This window comes from Ambystoma mexicanum, chromosome 1q (assembly GCF_040938575.1).
Source record: "Ambystoma mexicanum isolate Mex_15411 chromosome 1q, UKY_AmexF1_1, whole genome shotgun sequence".
Lineage (NCBI taxonomy): Eukaryota > Metazoa > Chordata > Amphibia > Caudata > Ambystomatidae > Ambystoma > Ambystoma mexicanum.
In genome coordinates, this window is record NC_090922.1 from 706,950,638 (window position 1) to 706,975,807 (window position 25,170).

General features: G+C 47.4%; 1 protein-coding gene across 4 annotated transcripts in view; it reads left to right on the top strand.

Moving 5' to 3' along the window:
- PDE4DIP (phosphodiesterase 4D interacting protein) overlaps positions 1-25,170 on the top strand; it is a 1,465,918-nt gene that overhangs the window by 236,298 nt on the left and 1,204,450 nt on the right. For all 4 annotated transcript variants that reach the window (XM_069641322.1, XM_069641325.1, XM_069641324.1 and 1 more), the window contains exon 2: positions 13,095-13,147. In XM_069641322.1, the coding sequence (XP_069497423.1) occupies positions 13,095-13,147 (53 nt within the window). The remainder of the gene's footprint in view (positions 1-13,094; positions 13,148-25,170) is intronic.

The following is a 25,170-nucleotide window of genomic DNA, read 5'->3' on the forward strand; positions in this document are numbered from 1 at the left end:
AGTTGTGTTAATTCCTTTCCAACCTTGGACATTATCATCTCGTATAGTCTAGAGATCTCGTGCCCTCCCTCCGTTATGTCATAAATTGTTTCTATGCTAGCATCTGGTTCTTCCTCCAGTACCGTTTCGGGCCATGTTCTCCTAATTATCTGCACCATTCTATGATACGTGATATACTGGCCCGCATGTAATCCCATTTCCTCCCCCAGCACTTCAAAATCTGTGATGGTCCCCTCTTGCCAGATATCTCCCATCGTCACTAGCCCCACCGACTCTCCGTGGTTCCTAATTGTCATCCTCAGCTGCCTATCTCCCCACGTCAGTGCGACTAGTGGCACCTGCGGGGAGCATGGGAAGGGGTTCCCCATCATCTGGCATGCTCGATGCCACATCTTCCACCCCAACATCATCATCTTAGGGCGCCCTTCCATTTCTGCCTTGGGCAGCCAGATCATCTCTCTTAAGTAAAACGGGGCACAGTCCTGTCCAAACAACCTGGATTCGGGGGTCTGTTCATCTGAGAGCTGTTATGAAGAGGCGTGGGAAGGCAGGTAAGTTGTATATAAGTATTTATTATGGATTCTCAAGAGGGAAGAAGACCCCCAGCACTCAGAGGCTCCTTTCCCTTCAGGAACTTTTCTCCAACTGACAACATTAGAACACATACAAGAGATGCAGCAATCAACATTCTATGACATCACATAGGGATGATGCATCATGTGGTCCTTACAAATACATTTCAGACAGGAAGGCTGCCTGCTCTAAAGAATAGCATCACAACACATCTTCCCCTTTTTTTTTTTAACTCACAATTATCATTTCACTAAAATTATTTTCAACTAAACGATAATCTACATACAACTTAACTTTAACTCTTTCTCCGACTCCCATCTCACACATGACCTTTTTCACAGTTGCAATTCTATCTTTATTCCACACTTGCCCTCCAGCTACGCGTACAGCCCCCTTCATTACTGCCACAACTCTGACAGGATCCGAATAAAGAGAGTCCCCCTTCTTCTTGATGAAACCCTTCTTTATCCTGACCCAATCTCCACACTCCACCCGTAACTCTTTCCTTCCTCTTCTCAAGTTTTCACGCATGACCCATTTTGACTTCTTCTTCCCCAATGACTTCCTCACCTCATCCACAACCAGATCCGTCTCCCTACTCCTACCAAGCAATGGTGGACACGCCATGGAATACGGCTTCCTGCCCCTCATGAGCTCAAATGGGCACAAACCGGTTGTAGAGTGTGGCGCCATCCTCAAAGCCCACATCCTGTTTTGTATCGTGGCTAACTTATCCAAACCACACTCCTCTCCCATACGTATACTCTCCATCACACATCTGTTCATCCTTTCAACCACTCCATTTGACTCAGGATGATACAATGAAGTCTTTTTGTGACCAACTCCACACTTCCTTAGATAATTGGTGAAGCTTCCCCCTATAAACTGGGGACCGTTGTCCGTCAATACTCTTTCGGGCAACCCTTCATTTGCAAAAAATTCCTGCAACACTTTTATCATACTCTCTCCAGTGATGTCTCTTACAATCTTAAAATCCAACCATCTGGAAAACAAATCTACAACCAAAACAATGTATTTTCCACAACCATAACCTAATTCCACGGGACCTAGTATGTCCATGGCAAGATCACTCCATATCCTTGATGGGAGACCTACATCCACCAATGGCTGTTTCTTGGCTACCAATCCCTTTCCACTCTTAACACAAAACTGACAATTAGCCAAACAATTTTCTATCTCCTTATCAAAACCCGGCCATCAATAATCTTCTCTTAGCACTCCCTTGGTTTTGGTAACTCCAATGTGACCACTAAGCGCCAGATCTATCACCTTCTTTCTCAAACCAATCGGGACCACTGCCCTACCCCATCTGAACAAAATATCATCATTGACCGATAATTCATCCTTCACTTCCCAATACGGCTTCACACCCTCTGCCAATTCCAATTTATTAGGCCATACCGCAGATACAGCATATGGGATTACTCTATTTATGATATCATCTCTTTTCATCTCATCCAACCACTCCTGTTTGGATACAATACTGTCAGTGTTAACAAACACTAATTCCATTTCCTCCCTTTCCACAACTTCGGGGTCTACTACCCTCACCCTCGACAAACTGTCTGCCAATAGATTTTCCTTTCCGGGTATGACTTCCATTCTAAAACAGTGTGTCTGCATCCTCGTGACCCAACCTGCCACTCTGCGGGAAACCTTGTCAAGGCCTTTATTTTCAAAAATAGCTTTTAGGGGTTTATGATCCGTATGTATCACAAACTCTACCCCCCACACAAAATTTCGGAACCGTTCCACAGCCCAAAAACATCCCTTTTTCGAGAACAGAATACCTCAACTCTGCACCCTTCAGGCCCCTTGAAGCATGAGCTATCACCTCTTCAGATCCGTCTTCTTGCTTCTGAGATAAGACAGCTCCTAGACCACTTTCACTAGCATCCACCGTGATAATAGATGGCTTCCTTGTGTCAAAACATCCTAACGGATGAGCCATATTTATGTCTTCCTTTAACTTATTAAATTCCATATCACATTGACTATTCCACACAAAATCAGCACCTTTTCTCAGGATCTTTCTCATTTCCTGTACCTTATCAGCATAGTTTACCACAAATTTTTGATAAAATTCCGTCATACCCAGGAAAGAGCGCAGCTCACTCTTGCTATTTGGCTTCTCAATACCCTTTATAGCATTTACCATGTCTTCCTTGGGCTTAATTCCATCCCCCGACACTTCGTGACCCAGATAGTCCACTTTTGTCACCGCAAATTTGCACTTCTCTCCTCTCAATGTGATACCTCTCTCCTCAAATATTCTCAATACCTTACATAAATTTCTGTCATGCTCTTCCAATGTCACACCACTCACCAACACATCATCTTGAAAACAAAACACGCCCTTCACTCCTTTCAACAGACGATCCATGATTTTCTGAAACACTGAAGATGCAGACGCCAACCCAAAAGGCATTCTCCTAAATTGGAACACACCTTCATGCGTCACAAACGCCGTGACTTTTCTACATGCCTCCTCCAATTCTACCTGATGATAGGCTGACATCATGTCCAGTTTAGAGAAATACTTCCCCCCACCCACCATGGTTAACAACTCGCCCAGGTTGGGCAGAGGGTGCCTGTCCACCAACACACACTTGTTTAACTCGCGCATATCTATGCATAGTCTTAGATCACCTGAACTTTTCTTTATAATCACCACTGGGGAGACCCATTCTACCCCCCCGGCTCTCTCGATCACACCTGACTTCAACAATTTCTGTAATTCTTTCTTCACGCTGTCCCGTAAAGCAAAAGGTACTGGCCTGAGTTTTGCCACGACGGGGATACTGCCTCTTTTCAATACTATCTGGTGTTGGAACCCTTTTACTCTTCCCAAAGTCTCATCGAATACTTTCCCATGCTCTGACAGATACCTGCTGTAAGTCGGGGATATATCGGATACTTGTAATACCTGCTCTGGGTGGTTGGGATCAAGTCTGATCCCTACATTCTTTTGCTCTCTCCATCCCAACAAGGATTGTCCCTTCTTGGTAACATACACTTTGCCATCACAACTGCGTCCCTTAAATTCAAACTTGCTCCACACATAACCCAACAAATCGATTCTATCTTGGTTGTATCCACCTGGACTTATGTCGGGTTCTGACAATGTTGACACTACCCCTTTCATTTCACACTCAAATGCACTTCTGGACACCAGAGTTATCTTCGATCCTGAGTCAGCCATCATCGACACCTTACACCCATTCACTGTCAACACAGCATAGGGACGCTCACAATCGTCCGAGTTTCCACCATTAGTAACAACATTGACTGTATTAACAATAACATTTTGCAATGGCATCACAACGTCGTCTTCTGATGACCTCCCATCTTCTTCTTCATTTACATAGAGGACCTTTCTTTGGCCTGTTTGACCAAATTGGTAGTTCTTGCAGCATGTTGCAAAATGTCTTCTTCTTTTGCACTTGGTGCATACGACCTTCCGCCCCGGACATATCACAGAAGACGCGAAATGTGTCGCACTGGCGCACCGATAACACAATCTCTCGTCCTTTTTAACCTATTTCTTTTCGCTTCTCTGCATAGATTCTTGATTCCTCTTTTCTTCCGGATTACTCCTGCCTGTCTGTTTGTTTCTTCCTCTCCTTTTGTTCTTCCCCTCCCCCACATTCAATACCTCCGGCTTATTTTCTTTAGAATCTCCCCCTTCGGCTCTGGAGAGCTTGGCTACGCATGCCAGGGAATGCTCCCCACGTTTGGCCAATTCTAACACTTCATCTAAATTCGGTTCATCCTTCAGCCACAGTTCCTCCTGAATCTTTTTCGATCGACAATGCGTCATGAACTGATCTCGGATGTGTTCATAGAAGCTTCCTTGAAACTTACAAGTTAGGGCCAGATTTCGCAGCGCAGTTACATAGTCCTCAACAGATTCACCATTTGCTTGTATGCGCATGCGGAAATTGTATCGTTCCAAAATCGTGCTCCTTTTGGGGTTGAAATGCTTATCAAGTTTCAGCAAGGCCAACTCGAACTCATTTAAGTCATCACCACTTCCATCCCCTACTAGATGAGGAAGAGTTTCAAAAATCCTCTGACCTTCATAGCCTAGAAAATGTAGCAATAATGCCATCTTCCTCTCGCTGGAATAAGCTGTTCCCCCGGCAGCTTTCATGTAGTGCATAAAGCCCTTGCGCCATTGAGGCCAAGCAATCTTTGCCGCCTCTGGGGTAGGCATAAAAATGGGTGGGCCTGATATGCCAGGTAAGGCTGCCATCACTTAATGTGTGGGACGGCAGATATCACCCCTCTTCCACAGTGTGGAACACCTTTATAGTTTTTATTTAGATTCAGTGCTTCAGATGTCTTCCTCCAAGCGTGGCATGCACCAATCCAACTGAACAAGAGGTAGGGAGTCCCTAAACAGCACTGATGCTTGCAGAATGTCGCTTGCACAACAGATTCAAATTGCGTGGATGCCACAGAGAATATTCTGCATGCCCCTTTATTCTTTTTCTGCACGTCAGGTAGCAACTTCACATAGGATGCAGTCCTCCTCCTCAATTTGCTTTTCCCTCCATCAGACTCCTTGCGGTAAATTATGGAATCTTCATTATTTCCACTCCGATTGGCTTCTCCCTCTATTAAGTGCCATACGGTAGTTGGAGTTCAATGCCTCAGTTCGGTCCGCTTCCCCCCTCTATTACGTGCAGTACGGTATCCAGAGCCGGCCTCACATCGTAACTCCCTCTCGTAGATCCTCGGCTTATTGAACGGACGATGCCGGCAAAAGGGGGGCCCGCAAGGGTCTGTAGGAGAACGGCGCAGGTACACAAACAACACTTACTTGTGGGGTCGTGGGAACGCCAATCGCCGCCGAACGTCGCTTTGGAGCAGTTCATTGGCCGCTCGACGCTACGGGGAAGCGGAGCGGCCTTTCCAGGACTGTACCTCTCACGTCTGGATCAGTCACTCCTCCAGGACGGCCCCTCCAGGAATGACGCGGGCACAGCGGAGCAGCCCACGGACATCAGGCGGGACCGGGCCCGTTTCCTTTCACTTCCGCAGCGCAGATGTCCACGCTGCACACGGGGAAGGAAACTCCTGCTTAGGGTCACTCGATGCCAGTCACAGGCAGAGCGGACCTCGGGAGCGATGCGAACAGCTGATCGCAAGCCGTCGCTCAACGCCGAACGAAGCGGAGCGGATGCGGCTGGTAGCCGGGGGTCTTCTCATCACCTGGCTCCAATGGCCTCACATCCCATCCTCGTCGCCATTGTTATGAAGAGGCGTGGGAAGGCAGGTAAGTTGTATATAAGTATTTATTATGGATTCTCAAGAGGGAAGAAGACCCCCAGCACTCAGAGGCTCCTTTCCCTTCAGGAACTTTTCTCCAACTGACAACATTAGAACACATACAAGAGATGCAGCAATCAACAATCTATGACATCACATAGGGATGATGCATCATGTGGTCCTTACAAATACATTTCAGACAGGAAGGCTGCCTGCTCTAAAGAATAGCATCACAACAAGAGCCACTTGGCAACGTATTGCAGCTGGCTCGCTACATAGTAAACCTCATAATTAGGCAGTTTTATCCCCCCTTTTTCATAAAAATTCTGCAGTTTCCATAGTGCCACCCTATTCCGGGTACCATGCCACAAGAAATCCCTACACACGCTGTTCAGTCTAGTAAAGAACTTCTTGGGTATCATGTATGGAATATTCCCAAAATAATGCAGGAGCCTAGGTAGGACCACCATCTTAAGCATTGCCCCTCTTCCCATCATTGCTAAGGGTAACTTCATCCAGAACTGCCTCAATTTTCTGAATGGCTACCTCAGTATTGTGTCTGTGCTCTTCTTCCACTGTGTGGTACACATCTATCCCAAGATACTGGAAAGTATCAACTGCCCATGGTGTTTGTACACCGGCAACCGTCCCACCGGGATTCCATTGTAACTGCCTAGCGGGAAAATGCTGGATTTTTGAGGATTCACCGCTATACCAGACAACCCTGCATATCTTTCCATCACTTCCAGGATGTACTGGAGATTTTCCTCCGGGTGCCTCAAGTACAGCAGAATTGTCATCTGCATATAAGGAGATCAAGTGTCGCTCCCCTCCTATCTCAATACCAATGGTATCGTATTGTTGTCTAAGGTATATTGCTACGTGTTCCAGGACCAGTATATAGAGCATTGGGGACCATGGGCACCCCTGTCTGGTGCCTCTACTAAGTTGCCATCTTTCAGATATCACTGATCCCGTTTTGACCCTGGCCAGCGGATCACTATATAGCATCTTTGCCCACCTTATGTATCCAGGCCCCATACCATAGCCTGCTAGGGCCGCCAGCAGCCAAGGCCACTTGACCGAATCGAAAGCCTTTACTGCGTCCAAGGACACAATTGCCATTTCACCATCATTCTTACTCCCCCATTCGAGTCTCCTATGATTATGTGTTATATTCCTATTCGGGACATAGCCTGTCTGGTCGGGGTGTATTAGTTTGCCAATAACTCTCCACAGCCTGTTTGCCAAGACAGCTGTCAGTATCTTGCTGTCTTGGTTCAACATCGACAAAGGTCTGTGGGATCCACAGCTATGCCCAGGCTTGTTGGGTTTGGGAAGCGGTATTATAATCACCTCTCTGAGTGACTCCGGCAGACGTCACACCTCAAATGCTTCATTTAACATTTCTAACATTGGGGGGAGCACTTCCTCTCTATATGCTTTATAAAATTCACTTGGGATCCCGTCCGCCCCTGGGGTCTTACTGGTAGGCAGCTGCCTCACCACTTCTCCCAACTCCTCCAAAGTAATTGGTGCGTCTAGCTCTTCTCTTTCTTCAGCACTTATCGTGGGCAGTCCTATATCCCCCAGCGTTTCTATTATCTCCTCATGACTACTACCCTCCTTGTCTCCATATAACAACCTGTAATAATCTGCAAACTCTTGATTAACTCCCTCTTGGGTGTCAGCTACGCTACCATCTTCTCTCGTTATCGTTCTGAAGACATAGTCCAGCCTCGTATGCAACCCGTATGCAACTGCTGCAGGGCGGAATAGTGCGAGTACTGCCTATCTTGGGGGGGTCTTGTTCTCCACACATCTGCCAGAACAAAGTCATCTAGTAGTGTCTGCAATGCTTTAGCCGCTGGGGTGGGTCTGTCAATCTTTCCATCTGACCTATCCATTCTGGGCTTTAATACACAGTTGAAGTCCCCCCCAGATCACTGCACTCCCCATACACATGCTAAGGTTAGTACACGGAGTTCTGAAATATGCTGCAGTATTTTGATTGGGGGTGTATGTATTTACAATGCCTATCTCCCTATTCTCCACCAATCCCCTCAGTATGATCCTCCCACCCGTTTCTGCCTTTTCCTGCAACAGTTGAAATGGGACATGCGGCGCCACCCAGGTGAGCACTCCTCTAGCATAAGCAGAATATGTCGAGCCCACCACAACCCCTTTCCATTTCTTGGCTACCATCTCCATCTTTTCCCGTGCCAGGTGAGTCTCTTGCAACAGTGCAATATCTATCTTCTGTCTGCGCAGATACAACATAACCTTGTTCCTCTTAAGATAACTATTGAGCCCCCTGACATTCCACGTAATTATTTTAAGGTCCCCCATGGCTCATTAGAGTCCCCCTTCCCCTCCCCTCGGTGCAGTCCAGATCCCACTTCCATCTCAGTCCATATAAGCTCGTATCCTTAACAAAAAACACACCCAACTCCCCAGTCCCCATCCAACTGTCCCCCCCTCCCACCTGACCCCAACTCCAAACCATTTCAACAACTTCAACTTTCCCCCTGCCCCCCATTACCCCTACCCCAACTTTCACTGCACTCCCCTACCCCCCACCCATACCCAACTTTTGCCCAGCTCCATTCCTGGATCTCAGGCGCACCCGCATCTAGCCCCTTTCTGACCTAGGCCGTACCAGCAGCTCAACGGGGAATCGTCACCCTAGTGGTGACCTAACTATTCTACTACTTGGGGGTGAGCCTTCTCCTACAAATAGCTCTGACTTATTTTATTAGACTGAGCGCCATCTGCACTGCCCATCTAACATTTAACTTTTCACTGGTTATATTCAAGTCCAATATGTCCAAAATACCCTTAGTGCAACTGAAGTTCTTAAATCACTATACCATCTCACACAATTACTCTTTTCCAATTGCCAACTCCCCTCCCTCCTTATGCAGCATAACAGTCACTTATCGCATTCTTGTTGTGCCTGCTCCTCATCTCGATCCGGACAGCCATGGGCATCCAGCCACTTTGCTGCCTCCTCCGGGGTGTCGACAAACAGCACCTTATTCTTGTAGACAATTTTGAGCCGAGCCGGGTATAGGAGCATGTATTTGTGTCCAGCGGCGCATAGTCTTCTCTTGACCGCCACATAGCTATACCGTTGTCTCTGCACCAGCATGATGTAGTCCGGATATGCTGAGAAGGTCACCGGTCCTCTCTCTATCGTCCCTCCTATCCGAAAAAATTCTAATATCTTCTTGCGGTCCTTGTAATTCAGAATTTTCGCTATTATTGCCCTAGGCGGAGCCCCGGGTTGCGGCCCTTTCACCAATGCTCTGTGGGCTCGCTCAACCGCAAATCCCTGTGACAGCTCACCGGCTCCTATCTCTTGCAACAACATGTTTTCCATGTACGCCGTAGGGTCTTGTCCTTCCTCTCCCTCCGGCAGTCCAACCACCCTGACATTGTTGTGCCTCGCCTGGCCTTCGGCCTCCTCTGCTCTGCTCTCTAGGTTCGCCACCTGTTGTTTCAGAATATGGACCTCTTTTGCGTTGCTCTCTCCAGTGTCCGTGTTGACCTTCACCGCACTTTCTAGTTTGCTTGTTCTTTCTGCAAGGGCCCTCACATCTTGTCTCAACAAATTCACTTCGATCCCCACGACATCTATTTTGTTCTCAAGTGCCGTTCTCATGTCCGCCATCGTTTTACCCCACTTGGAGTTCAGATCTGCTATGGCTGCTAGAATGGCGCTGTCCTCATGAGGGGCAACTGTTTCCAAGGGCGCATTCGCTGTCCCTTGTGCTGGGGTGGTAGGGGTTTGTTGGGACTTCGCAAAAATGTCCATCGTGGGTTGTTTGCTCTTAGCTTTGCCGCTCTTCCCGGACATTGTTCCACTGCGTTCCTGCCCCAAGGCCTTTTCTTGTCGGGGATGGCTGTTGCCGCTTGCCATGTGTGTCTCACCCGTGAGGTAAGTTCTTATGCTCCCCAGTGCAAGTTTCGACAGGCCTTATTTCTGTGTTGTGGTTGTTGGGACCTTAGTATGCTCTCGGGCGTTTGTCCCCACCTAATATCCCCCTTGCTGCAGCTGTTCTCTCATCCCCAGTCCGCTAATAAGTCTTAATGTGCCCTCTTCGTCTTCCAGCACATTTATCTCCCTTTGGTATGTTACACACTGGCCCCTTCTGACTGGTGACCAGATTGCGTAGCGCAGAGACACTCGTCCGGCAATTTGCTCTTCCTCAGCATCCCAGGGGGGGGGCCCTGCATGCCCCCACCCTCTGTGTTAGTTATTGGCGTTCTCGCCAGTCTTACAGGGGGGGCACCCTGTCATTGTGGCTTCTTCGCCTCCAGCTCATCTGTCGCCTGGTGTGCCAGTGGTATACCCCTTATAGGCCACTACCTGTCAATAGCCCATGTGCATGTCCTAAAGACACTTGCCCAGCACTTTCACATTTTCCAGCAGCCCAGAGTAGAAGGAGCCTCGCATCACTCCGCTCTCCACGTAATCTGTTCACTTTGTGGAAGGGGCCATCCGTTCCTATCTTCCATCTGCCCTCTTCTCCTTATTTGCTGGCTGGACGTTGCGCATGTATTCTGATGCATGTGGCTACCTGCCGCGGCTCCAGCGCTGTGTCTCCTTTGATTTCACGATCCGATGCAGCTGCCGCTCCACGAATGTTCATGTTTACATCCCCAGTGCCTGTCCCCCGGCAGTGATTTTGTAGCCCACGTTTTTCGTGGGCGGTGCCTGGCGCCTGCTCAGCATTTCAAAGCGGGTGTTATTTTATATTTACATTAGCAGCGGTCACATGTGTATTCGCACACCCTGGGCTGCGCACTCCACTATGCTGGCGGGTATCTTCGCCTCCTAGACCGCTCTACTCGCCCAGATGCTGGCCTCCTTCCCCTGTGGCGAGGGCGCTCCTACTTGCCGGGTGCCTGTGGAAGTCGGGGCCGCTGTTCTGCCCGCTCGTGTTCTATCGCCTGCAGCTTCTTGTCACCTGCGGTCCCCGCGCATTCCCAGCCTCGCGCTGTCGCTCTCCAGTCGCATTCTAGCCGACTGAAACGTGTGTATATTTACGTTTATATGTTTATGAATTATAGCGCGGCACCCATTCGCTGTCCTCTGATGTCTTGCTACATTTCAGCGGGCTGCCTGTTTCGTCCCATCTGATCGAGTCCTCATGGGTCTCTGTGCTCCGGCCACGCCGCCATCTTGCCTTTGATGCTCTCGCTGGTATCCACTGCAGGCTCAGCAACAGAGTATCAATTCGACCGTACGCGTGGGTCTATCAGCTCGCGGGCGCTCACATATTGCTCCATGTGCCTTCATACACCCTCTGTGTTAATTTAATGCCAATTGCATCTGGCAGGCAGCTCGCGCTCTCCAGGATCTGTTGTCGGATCACGGAGCTCAGTGAGGAAGTAGCCTACCCCATGGCTGCCAGGCCACGCCCCCCACCTACTATTTCTTATTGTAAGGAATGACCAGTGACCTCTGCCTTGGAAGTCTCCTGATGTAAAAGCAAACCCAGCAATACTTGCCAAGTTCCATCTGGATAATTGTGGAGTGTAACACATTTTCTTTTGAGTGTTAGCATTTTACCTAATGTTTTTCGAAGACATTTTTTAAATGTGCTTAATGTTCTCCTTGTGTGGTCTACTGTTCTTTCCCTCTCCCCATTAATTATTGGCTTACTGTATTGTGATTGTCTTACACTGACATAATGAAAAGATGATGATGAAAGGTTTCGCAGTTATAATGTGAACATCACTACCTTTGTCTCATATTCAGTTGCCTTCACACTTTGGGGGTTCAGATTGTACTCGCACTCTAAACAATGCTTCTTACACTCCAAATAATGTTGAGCACTCCCAATCCTTGCTACACACAGTGTAGAATGTACCTATTTGAGAGAGAGTACCTACCAGACAGGGAGTCCTGCATTTGGGCGCAGATGAAGTGACATGATCTTAAACGAATAGAGCGAGGGAAACACTTATTGACAAGGAAACTCATTTATTTTTTCTGAAATATGTTGAGCAATTCAATCAGGCGAAGTTCAAGGGGGAGGTGGCTACATAAGCATAATCCTAGTACGAAGAACCGTCTATCTTCTCTAGTTTGACAATGGACCGATGGAAGGACCAGGTTGGTCCTGCGATCACTGAGGTCTAGCGGGCTGGTAAGACTGAATCTTGCACATAAAGTACAGGGTAGCCAGGCCGTGGATACACTTGAAGATTAGACACCGTATCTCAAATACGATATGTTGACGAACGGGCCGTCAGTGAAAAAAATCCCTGAAGGAATAAATCAAGGAAACAAGCACAACCAGTAGAATCAGCGGTGCAGTGGCGTTCACCATGTTATTCGTGGTTGCCACTTTTGCAGGTCTCTCCTGAGGGCATGCTCATGTGTCAGCAGTAAGTGCTCCAAATTCACCTCACGCAGGTGTGAAAGGTAACTCAACGGGGGATCTGCCTGGGATCCTAGGCCTATTGCTCCTGCGTGCAGTGAATCATCAGATTGGGAGGGGAATCGGTCTGGCCACGCAGATGCAGAAGCGGTCGGGCTCATTCACTCGGATTCTTTGAGCTAAAAACAATGCGTCTATTGGACTATGGGGGTAGCAATGAATACTTTAAAATTTTGTAGCAAGGATATGTTCCGCGAAGATTTTACATGGACATTGGATGTATATCATTTATTTTATTTTATTTCGAGTATTTGCTGAGTGTGAATGCAGCTACGGGAAGCAACAGAGCACTGCATATTTGGACGGTCTACCGGCTTCTAATAGATGGTTAAACACCGCGTTTATTACCGGCATACTACTAGGTAGCAGAGAATAATTAGTGTTTGCATTTTTTGGGGAACATGTGAGAGTGCTGAAAGAGGGTGTGGGTGAAACAGGGGTTTGGGCTATAGATGTCGGTAATCTGTGGGGTTTCGGGGCTGAGTTGGCTTGTGGCTACTTATAAAAGGGCTCCTTGAAGAGGAGAGACTTGATTTCGTTTCTGAACTGCATGAGGGTTGAACCGAGGCTGATGTTGCACGAGGCTGATGTTGCGCGAGGCTGATGTTGCAATGTTTAAGGGTCCCCAGTGTGAGGGCATCCATGAAAGACTAAGACAGGCTACCATTTTGTACCCGCACCCCCACCTTGTCCACAATGGAGATTTAGCATAAAAGCTGATAAAGGGTTCAGGTGTGAAGATCTGATATCATCTCCAATTTTTTCCAACCACAGGAGGTTCCTGGAAGAGGCGGAAAGGGCGGAGCCCAGAAGCAGTGAAATGACTGGTAAGGAAAGACATGTTTTTGCTTGAATTAAACATTGTTTGTTACAATCAAGGGTGGGGTCCTAAACACTCATCTATCAAATAACAAGATCATATTAGTGACAGTTGTACATTGTGTTAGCAATGGGAATTGAGGTATGGAAATATACAAAGATTGCAGATCGCTTTTAAGGTGATCGGGCTTCCAACTGCATGCTCTAAGCACTTGATCTAATGAAACAGGGTATGGGTCAGTAAAAAGGAAATATGCAGGGAGAGAAAAGTCCATACATTAATGTATTGACTGCCATGAAGCTGACTGCACAGTTAGAACCTGGAGCTAATTAGTGGTGTGTACCTCTTTGCAGCTATACCACACATGCTTGATACGGATTGCTGTATTAAAAACTGCAATCTAACCAAAGTGTGTCTTATGCATCTCTATTTCAACTGTATCGTGTAATTAAGTTGGTAATTAGAAAAATTGCAGTTACAAAAGAAAATTGCCGATTCTGGCACAGTGATATTAACCAAAATTAAGGGTTTTTGTTTAGAAGGATGGGACTCTACTGGAAATGCCCACTGCAACTGGCTTTGACCACTTTTTTCAGGTGTTACTATTAGGACCACCTGATGTCCACGTTTGTAACTGAATATAAAAGAGTCCGCGGAAGGGTATGCAACTTCCGGTGTCCAAAGGTGCTTTTCCAAACATTCGCCGAGATGTAATTGGAACATGAAACCATGGGCCTCATTACAAGGTGGGACGTAAGGGATACCGGGCACCGTTAAGGAGACAGGTGCCGTTAATCCCTTACTGCCAATTCCGAGGTCCCTTAGCGGGAACTGTAATGGACGTGTGGTCTGATTACACGTTCTTTACGGGACCCGTTAAGGGACCTTGGAGCTAATAACGGGCCCGATATTAGCGGCCCCGTTATTAGCGCCTTTCCCGTTCCCATTGAGCCCTATGGGGCTCAAATGGGAATGGCATTTGGAAGGGGGACTTACTGGGTCCGCCTAGGTCGGAATGTCCCGGTAAGTCCCCACTTCACCAGACCGAACCGGACACGATTTTGGAGGCAACCATGGCGCTATTAGCGCTATGGCTACCTCCAAAGTCGTAATGAGGCCCCATGTTTCAATTTTTTCGGAACTCCAAGAAAATCTATGTTTTGTAGAAATATTAAGGGAATTCAAAGCGAATTGTTTTTATTTTAATTCTGACGGTTCAGCCAATAAGTCCACATTAATGACATGTACATGTTTCCAGAATTGACCACACAACATCCTTCTGTTGGCCCATTTTCCGTTCAAACATCTAAATTACATTTGGTGTGATTGAAATCAACTCAAGATACAGTCATTCTGTGCCAAGACTCACTCATTACCCTCATAGGAAATTGCTGAGGAAACCTGTCCCTCCAGCCACACGTACCCTGCATTGGTCTCTGTGGGGTGTGGGGGGAGGGGCTATTTCTGCTGCAGCTTCCTCTTCTCCATCGTATGCCACCAAGGGGAGATGCAAAGCAAAGCTTCATTTATGGAATGCTATTTGTTCACCTATTGTTTGATTAAACTTTGATCTAGAAATCTACGTGGGAAGGAATTTATTGGGAAACCGATTATGTTGATCCTATGACAGTATACAACATGTTTACCTCCACCGGTGCCTTTTGTCACCTGGAGCTTGTTCCTTCAACGTAAAGCCGTAACACCACTGCTTAAGTACATCTTAAAGCTCCATGGTAGTGGGCAAGGCTCAAAAAATTCTTCATGGTCTTGTGGTCATTTTGCACACAGGAACAACTTCAAATCTAAGTCGCACCAGGTTGCCTCGTGGCCTAGTCTATTCCTTTATTGCATTCCTCCTTAAAAACACAAGAAGACACTTGCAGCCTCAATTTGATGAGGATGTAATAGCTAATGGAGCGCACTTGGCCACATCCAGCTCCGTCTTTGTGGTCTGCTCCACTGAATATTAAAACTGATAAAGAATGGCCATGTAATCCGGCGTTCCCCCGGTTTCCTGTTCCATTATCTGTCCCAGTTGGAAAACGCATGTATGCACAGCAGCGATGAGCAGAGCCGGCCTTAGGGCCGGGCGGCCGACCCAGGGCGCACTAATATTAGACCCTTGCCACGCCAGCTCTGGGAGCCTTTCAAGGTCTCCCCCGATCTGGTGTGGTGGGAGAAGGTGCGGCAGGTGCCCTATTGAAATTAAATGTGCTCCGCTCTGAGAGCGGAGCGCATTTAATAACAATACGGCGCCTGCCATGCCTATTGAAAAATGTGGCGACCCCATGGGGAGGGGGTCACCAAATTTTTGCTTTGCTGCAGCTTCTTAGGCCGGCCCTGGTGATGGGTAATGGTGGCCGCCATGTACAAACATGGTGGAAGTCATTTCCGGAGTCCTTATGCAATCCCAATGTCCTTTGTCTACACAACATGGTGCCTAGAAGCCATATGGATTTGAGCCTCTCTGCCTGGTTCTCAATGTGATGCTGACAGGTTCTCTCCACAGAGTTGGGAAATGCAGAGAGCGAATTTCCCGCTTAATGCCTGGCTTCATCCAGGGGATCCATATTGAAATGCCCTGGATGTGCAAAAACACAGAGAGAGTTTGTCTCTGCTCGTTTTTAACACCTCTGTTTCATTTAACGTCCCTTTCAAAATAAAGCTTTTAGAAGAGTTTCCGAGTTTACAAATAAACTGCGTATTTTATTTCCTCATGCCTACATTTTTAAATCTCTTAACATGGTATGTAGTTTGATCTCATACTCTTCAGTGTTGCTAAGTTAAAAGGTTTACTGTTGTTATAATTCCCTTTGTCTGAGCCTTTAGTTGTATAGCTCTTAACTCCGCTTTAATGGCGCTTGTGCATTTCCTGCATTTTTCTGCTTTTGTGGCAGTTTAAGTCTTGAGCGCAGGCTAGCAACATAAGTGGAGAAGCAAGTTGTTCTCCAGGTAGCTTGGTTGACCTCTAGGAGAGGGGTCTGCAACCTGCGGCACTCCAGAAGTTTTGAACTGCAAATCCCATGATCCCTCTCCATTGACTGTGCTGGCTAGGGCTGATAGGATTTATAGTACAAAACATCAAGCGGTTGCAGATCCCTAATTTTTTGTGACTGGGTCAGAACTTCTGTGCATGTCCAGATAGAGTGAATTGACCCTGCTTTGATTCTCACAGTGTATTCTCAAACGTTGCTTTCGGATGAGCCATCACCAAAGATTGTAGTGCCGAGGTGAGCAAAATGCAAGTTTCGGCTCCTTTGTGCAATGCCCGCTCCTGCAGGAATTGCGATGTATTCTGTGGCGCAGTAGCATATAGTGGGTGCACCTTCTAGGGGTCAGCAGGAGAAACAATTTAGACACTTTTGAGACCTGGTGTGACTGGCTGCAGCACGGCATAGCAGGTACCGATCATGCCGCGTTTATTCCAGCCACTTTTACAAGAGTCACTAATGGACAGTGGGGACAAGAGAAAGATTGAGAGGATGCGCACATAGGCCAGTGGCCGCAAGAAGACGGCTATACATCCATATCAAACATCAGGAATCACTATATTTTCTGAGCGTTTTTCATACTTTGAAATATACTATGTGTACATTATTCCTAAAGATCGTCTTTGAACTCCTAGAGGGCCTTGAAGCACGATCTGTAATTTAGGGGACCTTCTGAAAGAATTGGGCGGTTGCAATGGAGAGTTTTTATTAAGCGAAATATGTTGGACAATGCTCTGCCATGGTTAGAGGGCGTGCTTTTTAAAACAAAATTGATTCTGATTCTCTTTATAAACGTTAATTGTTTAATTATTTTTTAAGTTAAAGATGTCTTTTTCACACCCGGGGAGGAATTATGTAATTGTTTTTATGGTAAAGGTTTGGTTTCAAAGTATGTGCCAATAAAAATAAAAAATAAAAATATATAAAATAAAGATGTAAAGGTAGCATATTCCAGAGCAGTGCTTCTTGGGAAGGAAATAAGGCTCTCTATAGTATGATATTGATATTAGGGCTCTTTAAGGTAAAGCAATAGAATGTGTCACCCTTGAACATTTCCCGTTTCATAAAAAAAAATAAGTCCCATTCTGCCAAAAGTCAAGCCCTTACATTTGATTGTGCATGAGATGAAAAGCCAGAGCAGTGGGCACATCTGTCTCAGCCATTCTGTGCCGTGAGGAGCGGGCACATTCTAGAATGACAGGCTGCTGGAGTAAGGTTTCAACGCTTCGAGCTGGAAGTTGGTGAGGTTGAGGAGCTTGGGAAATTGGCTCCAGTCTCTAAGTGGGTAATGGCTGGTCAGGGTCTGTCTCAGGTCTCCCATAGGCAGTAAGTGTGGGCGAGTGTGTCTAGACCGTTTGAGTTCATGCTGGGTAACTGAAGTCAGTGTTGCCACGTGCACCAGTAGCCCAGCCAATGTTTCCGGAGCTTGGACTCAGCAACTCATCCTGTTTTTTTTCGGTTCCCTCTGGGACCTAAGACTCTTCTGGGAACAGTGGATCAGTGTATATCAGATCAGGTGTTTTTGTTTCTTTAAATCGGTATGGCAGTGCCTCATGCTGTAATTATAATTGTTATTTTATAACGAGCTTAATATTGGAGATGGTTTTTAAGAGTGAGCCCGGGATTCGAAGCTGTGTTGCTGTGCATTGTCTTGCTTCCAAGACAAACTCGTTGCCCTTCAGGTATCCTGAGCTATCCTCCCGGCTGTGGCTGTAGTAGCTTCTCAGTGAGTAGTTTATGCAGTCCACTCTGAGAACTTGTATTCAGTGCCCCAGTATGCAGAAGGTTTTCAATGTGCTGTTTCTATATTTTAGATATCAGAACTTGTGCTTAAAATGCCTGAATGCAGCGTGTTGTCAGCATGTAGTGTCTTCATTTTGCTGTAGGAATTTGGGCTCAGTGTCCTTACATGCAGCGGATTCTCAGCTTGCAGTTTCATCACTTTGCTCTGGCAACGTGGACTTAGCGCTCCAGTATGCAGCTGGGTCACATCACAGTGTTTCCTGACCAAAAGGGTGCTATCTCGCTTCAGCTCATACTTAAAATGTACTCTGTGCTTTTCTTTCTCTCCAGATCAGCAGCCTTTCTCCTTGGACCTCTCCATCTCTGTGGACCTCTTTTACAAGACCCTGCCACTCAGTAGCCCTCTGTATGTCTGCAGGCTTTCCTTCTCCTCCCCTGTTCATGGCTTGCATTCTTGTTAGTGCAGGTCACTGCAACCCAGGCCAACCTGCTCTGGGGTTTTGGATTTGCTCCAGGGTGAGCTGGTACTACAGCCTGCCTTGATTTCCAACGCTCCCATTCAACAAATCACCATTTGTGTCACAGATATTACCTGGCATCAGGTAGCTTCCGGCCCTCTTGGCGTCTGCACCTTTCGCCTTCAGTAAGATCAAGCAGGAGACTTTTTTGCAATAATACGGTCCTTGGTGTATTCTTTTCTGATCTTATACATGACTTAACTGTCTCTTTTGCAGTAAGAATTTTGGGAAGTTAGCAAAAAGGTTTTTGGGTATTTACCTTAGTGTCCCCTCACGTTATTATGGATGACACTGTTTCTCTCTTTGGGCCTTTTCTTTATTATTGATATAGGCACTGGACTTTTCTTTTTCATCACTATATCTAGACCTTCAGCAAGTTTTTCATAGTATATCTGGGATTCACGCTCTGATTCTGGTTGGTGGAATCTAATATTTATTTATTTATTGGGTATTTATAATGCACCCATACAGCAAAAGGTATTTCAAGGTGCAACAAGGCAAGAGAGGTGGTGAGGTGGACAGGGATAAAGAAACAAAAACAGTCCTACTAGGCCTTGTGTCATTCGGATCGTGTAAGTGCAGTGACAAGAAAGTGCGGGCAGAGGGGAAGTGCCGGTAAGGGCAGAGGGCGCATAGGTTATGCATGTGGCAAGAGAAGGCCAGGTGAACAAGTGCCAGGGGGAAGCACAGAGTGTAGGGGAACGAGGTCCCCATGCTAAGTGCGAGAACGAGGCTGGAAGGGCTGAATGGGGTACAGACCCAGCAGTAAAGTGCAGGGGAGGGGACAACGAAGGGCAGTGCGAGTTAGGGGGGATCCAGGGACACCAAGTGCATGGATAAACTGGCCAAAGAGGGCCTGGTGCTCTGTAAGAATCTGACAGAACCAGGCAGCCAGTCAAAAAGAGGCATAGGGGGCATTAGCTAGGGAGGGGAAGAGAGAAGGAGGAGGACAAAAGGAGGGTCCAGAACTTGAGGCCATCTGGCTCAAGTCTGAGATGGGCAGGGATGCCATTCCAGAGGGAGGCACCTGGGGACGCGAGAGATCTACCTCCCTCTCTGCTTCGAAAAGCATCTGATCCACAGAGAGTGGCAGCTAGAAGAACAAAGGGCTCTAGCAGGGAGGTTTATGGATTAATGTATTTTGTAGGGACCATGCCACTGGTTGAGAAGATTGTTTTTATGGTTGGGCATCAGGACCATTATTTCCTCTCTGACTTCAAACGTTTGTGTGCAGGCCTTGTGGTCATGTCAGTGTTTTTGTTTCTTTTGGTCCTCCTCTAGGTATTTTGTCACTAGGCTTACGAAGACTCCCACGTGCATCCAGGTGCTTTGCACAAAACTCTGCAAGATTAGTACCTGGAATTTCATAGTCTTCCCACTTCACAAATTACGACCAAGATATTGCGATGGAATCCTCCTCTACGTGAATTCAAGTTGAGAGGAACTGGTAGATCTTGGGGGCACCTTTCTGAAGCACAACTATAGCCTGCCCTCTGTGTACTAAAGGTTTTAGCAACTACCAGGACGGCATTCTTGTGTATTAGGTGCCCAAAACCCACCTTTATGCCCCCCTCCCACTTTGCTGTGGGCCATTAAATCAATCGGGCTTTCTGAGCACCTAATGCCTGGGAATGCCACCCCAGCAGGCACTGTGGCTTGAAGGGTGCAATGAGCATACATGGTTGTCCATAATCCTGAAGAGCTTGGACGGTTATGAACACCCATGATCAATATGTAGATTTTCTGGCATGTTAGCTCATCCTTTGTTCATCTCACCTGAAGATTGTCAATAATTTGTAGTGTAAAATGAAAACCATATATGACCATGGTTGGCAATAAATATATGATATATGATATGAAATGATATTTTATTTATATTGCGCCCATACACAAGTGTTTCAGGTCACGATGAGGCAAGGGAGAGTTACAAGGGAGGACAAAACAAGGATCTTACTAGGCCCAGTGACATAGAGAATGCGCAAGTGCAGGGGAGAGGAAAGGGGGAAAGTGCAAGGGGCAGTGGGGGAGTGGAAAGTGCTGAACACATGATCTAAACAACAACAGGTAGTGCGGCCAGCTGGTGGCAAGTGCAATAATGAGGCACATACAAACAGTGTCTAATAAGTGCAGGAAGGGGACTGTAGAATTGCAGATACAGACCTTGTGCAAGGGTTGCCAGGAGGCAGTGAAGGTATGCGGTTGCATGGGCCAGGATCTGGGCCTGAAATCAGAGCGTAGCCAGTTGCCCAATGCAGAAACAGACAAAGATCAGCAGGGGAGAGGAAGAGAGAAGGTAGAATCAAAGAGGAAGGTCTTGAGGTGCTTCCTGAACCGAAGATGGTTCTCCTCAAGTTTAAGAGAGGCAGGGAGGCTGTTCCAGAGGGAGGCCCCAGCCGAAGAAAGAGATCTACCACCAATTCGTTGCTTGGAGAAGCGACTAGCCCTAAGGGAGTTGGAGGTTGAGGAGTGAAGAGCTAGAGTGGGAAGGGATTTCTGAAGGGAGAGTTGAAGGTAATGCGGACCTAGTCCCCAGAAGGCCTTGTGGACAATGCAAAGGGTCTTGAACTTAATCCTTGCAGCCACTGGGAGCCAATGAAGAGATTTCAGGGCTGGCGAGATATGATCCCAGGGCTTGAAGCCAAGGATAAGTCTTACAGTACTGTTCTGGATGAGTTGCAGAGGGCAGAGAGTAGTAGCAGGCAGATTTAGAAAGAGGCTGTTGCAGTAGTCCTGCCTGGGGAGAACCAGAGTTCCAGAGACAGTGAGCTTCTGGGGGAAGGAGAGGAAAGATGAAATACCTCTGAGGAGGTGCAGTTGGTAGTTTGACTTCTTAGAGACGTCAGCGATGTGTAGAGAAAAGGAAAGCGTGGAGTCGAAGATGTCCATGAGGTTCTTAGCCTTACAGGTGGGAGCAGAGAGAGGGCCAAGGGAGGCTGTCCATAGAGTGACAGTAAAGGAAGGTACAGGGGAACTGACGAGGAGGATCTCCGTCTTACTAGCATTAAGGCAGATGTCGTTGGCGGCACACGATCCTGGATTGCAGACAGACAGTCTGAGATGAGAGAGGGAGAAGAGGTGACAGAGGGGTGCCTGAAAATGAGCTCAGTGTCATCCGCATAGCACTGAAAATTAGAGCAGAGAGCAACAATGCGGTGGGCGAGGCGTGCCAGGTATTGGTTGAAAAGCCAGGGAGAGAGGTTAGACCCCTGGAGAACACCACAAGTGGAGAGTGAGATAGAGGAAAGGAAGGACCCAAGTTGGACCTGGGAGGGTCGGTTGGAGAGGAAGGAGGTCGACCAGGGCCTGATCAGTGATACTCAGGTTATCACAGAGGCAGTTGAGCAGGATGGCATGGTTGACCATGTCAAAGGCAGAAGAGAGATCGAGTAGGAATGTGACAGAGGGGAAATTAGAATCAAGGTTGGAGAGTAGTACTTCACGGATCTTCAAGAGAGCAGTTTCCATGCTTCTGGCTTCTCTGAAGCCAGACTGATGGTCATGGAGACAGCCGACAGAATTAGTGAAAAGATTAAGCTGGGAGATGGCCAGCTTTTCCAGGGGTTTGCCCAGGAAAGGAGTGATAGAGATTGGGCGATAGCTGGGCAGGAGGGGTCGGCTGTGTGTTTTTTGAGTTTCTTGAGAAGAGGGTGCACAAGGGTGAATTTAGGGGATGGGAAGGCTCCAGAGATGAAGGAGTGGTTGCAGATGTCGGCCAGGGCAGGAGAGAGGGTGTCAATATGATCGTTGATGGTTTTGGACAAACAGGGCAGAGCCTGTTTTGACGAGACTTTCATAGATCAGACTTGTCTGGAAATCTCGCCTGGGGAGAACAGAGGAAAGAAAGAGAAAGAGGGAGTAGAGGCAGGCGCAGGTTGACTGAAGGTAGCAGAGAGAGAAGAGGTAGGAGGAGGAGAGGACGAGAGGGTGGACAGGATGTCCTGAGTTTTAGAGATGAAATGAGAGGCCAGGGCCATGCAGAGGGCTTGGCAAGGGAGAGACTGCAGCAGGATTGGCTAGCTCCTTGCATATTTTAAAGAGTTTGGCTGAGTTGTTGGATGCCGCATAGACGCAGGCTTGGATGTGGGCTCTCTTCTTAGTGCAGACAGAAAACCGGTATTGCCTTTGGAGCAGGCGGCAGGCCAGTTTGTCGGAGGATGTACATGATGCCTGCCATTTTCTCTCAGCCACCCTACACTTGCCTTTAAGGGTGATTAGGTCACAGTCGTACCAAGAGTTGCACTTGGCTTTGGGCTTCAAGCGGATCCTCATAACAGGGGCAAGAAAATCGAGAGAATCAGAGATAGCAGAGAGGAGCCAGGCAAGGGCAGTGTCAAGATGAGAGTCAGCCAGAGGTGGAGGAGAGCGAGAGAAAGTGGAAGTGAAATCCTCAACTGACAAATCCTGCATGGGCTGAATGACCGAGAAGGTAGGTGGCAGTGCTGGAGCAGACTTGGCCTGTGGTATAGAGAGGGAGCGAATGGAGGAAAGGAGAAAGTGATCGCTCCATGAGACAGGAGTGCTCAGAGGGTTAGAGAGGGGGAGGTCAGAGGAGATGAGAACATCCAGAGTGTTCCCAGAAGAGTGAGTCAGACCAGAGGGAAGAATAGAAAGAGAGGGAGAGTCGCAGAGGTTGCGAAAGATTACAGAAGATGGACAGGAAGCATCCAGGTGGATATTGAAGTCTCCAAGAAGGAGGAGTTGAGTGGTCGAGGCCAAGAAGGAGATGGAGAGGTCAGCCCACTATGAGAGGAAGGATGTAGTCTGACCAGGTGGCTGATAGATAGGAGCAATGATTTCGAGAGTGGCCGGGAGAGAGAAAAAAGGCATTAGAAGGAGCAGTAGGCCTGCGTTGGAATCACAGAGGCAGGAATTCACTCTGGTAAGATCAAGGCTACACCCCCACCGGAACGGTTGGATCTGGGTGTGGAGAGGATCTTGTAGCCATCAGGGAGGAGAGTGTCACAGCTCATGACAGAGCTGGCCATTAACAATGTCTCGGTGAGACCAATGACATCAAGGTTGAGCTCTTCCAGTAGATGGCAGATGTCAGAGGAGTGTTTGACAGCTGAGCGTGGCAATATAGAGAAGGTTGCCAGCTTTGAAAGACTTCCGGGGAGGGGTCCAAATTGGAGGTACGCCCTGTGGAGGTGTAGAAGGAGCCTGGGACGGGGAGAGGAGGAAAGAGGAGGGAAGGGCAAGGTAGCCAAGGAGGAGGCAAAGGTGGGAGGCAAGGAATCCAGAGGGGAGAGAGAGGGCACAGCAGGAGACGGAAGGAAGTTGATGAGGCGCTGGAAACGTCTATCAAAGAGGAGAAGGTTGGCCTGAGGTCCTTGGACCAGGGCAGTGCCATTCTGGTAGACATTAATGATTACCTTAGAGGAGTGGCAGTGGTCCAGGAGGGCCTCCCACCAGGTGCCACCATTCATGGGAGAAGAATAGAAAGGAGAGAGCACAGAGACCATGTGAGGAGTCCAAAGATCAGGCGAAGGAACGACAAAGAGGATGTCGGTGAGGGTTTGTCTGGAGGAAGCACTGGTGTAGGTGTCAACGAAAGGGAGACCAGGGTGTGAAGTCAAGATATCCTTTTTGAACTTCTTCCTACCAGACTTATTGAGAAGGGAGGGATAGTCAATGGAGAAGCAGTTAGATAAGATACGGGAAACAGAGAGCACCATAGGTGATGTGGAGGAGGGCGAAGAGGGGAGAGAAGAGGGTTGAGGGGAGGGATTGAGAGAAGAGCAGAGGGGAGGGGGAAGCAGTAGAGAGGCAGGCGCAAGACAGGAATAGCAGGACAGAGTAGCACAATGCAGTCACTTGGTGTCAAAATCAAAACACACATTACAGCCAAATCCCAAAGCTTTTTCAGTGGATCACTTCACTAAAAATACAGAAACCTTACTTGATGTCTCTAACAATGACTGTTTAGTAGACCATATCATCATATGCGGGGATCTAAATGCGACGATAGATCCTCCAGGCCCAGATCAAACAGCAGACCAAAGTGACAAACCTAAGAGGACTCACATCTATTCTGATCCAGAACCAGTATCTAGAGGGAAACAATGGACCTTAAGCACAGATGCTTGGGACATCAACAACCTTAATTGGTTAAAAAGTCTGAATAAGTTAGCTATAACTACATGGGAACCTGCTGGAAGACAAGCCACCTTTGATCACATTTACACCTCTAGAAACCTACTGGCAAGAATGACTTCTTTTGAAGTTATCCGTACATCGAACAGTGATCACAACCTTCTGAAGGCCCAATGAGAAACAGAACAACTAGAACTATCCATCCCACACTTACAATTGGAATCCAAACTGGAGACTAACAAAAGTGGAACCAGGTTCAGACTAAAAGACTCTGTAGTCGTAAACATCACAAGGCGATATTTGGTGGCTAAAGAAATAAACAAACTAAACAGCAAATTACTACAACCCATCATCACATGAACAATCCAACCCTGAAGTTGAAACGCCAGGAATTGAGGCAAATTACTCGAAACGCCAAAAAGCATCCTTCTAAAGCTACAAAGGAAGAGGCCAAGAAAGCTCTACAAAATTACAAACATTGGCTTAAAGTACCCAAAAGTGTCCTATACCAACACGACTCTGAAACAATGCTCAGAACATTGAGCGGGAAACAGGCCAAAGCCTTCTGGTCTTTAATTTCGCGGATAGAAGAACGACTGAAGACAATCTATCAAACAGTGTTAGCGAGCAAGACTGGATCTCGCACTTCACAAAACCTTTCGATAGACCCCAGTCAGACCAGTTCG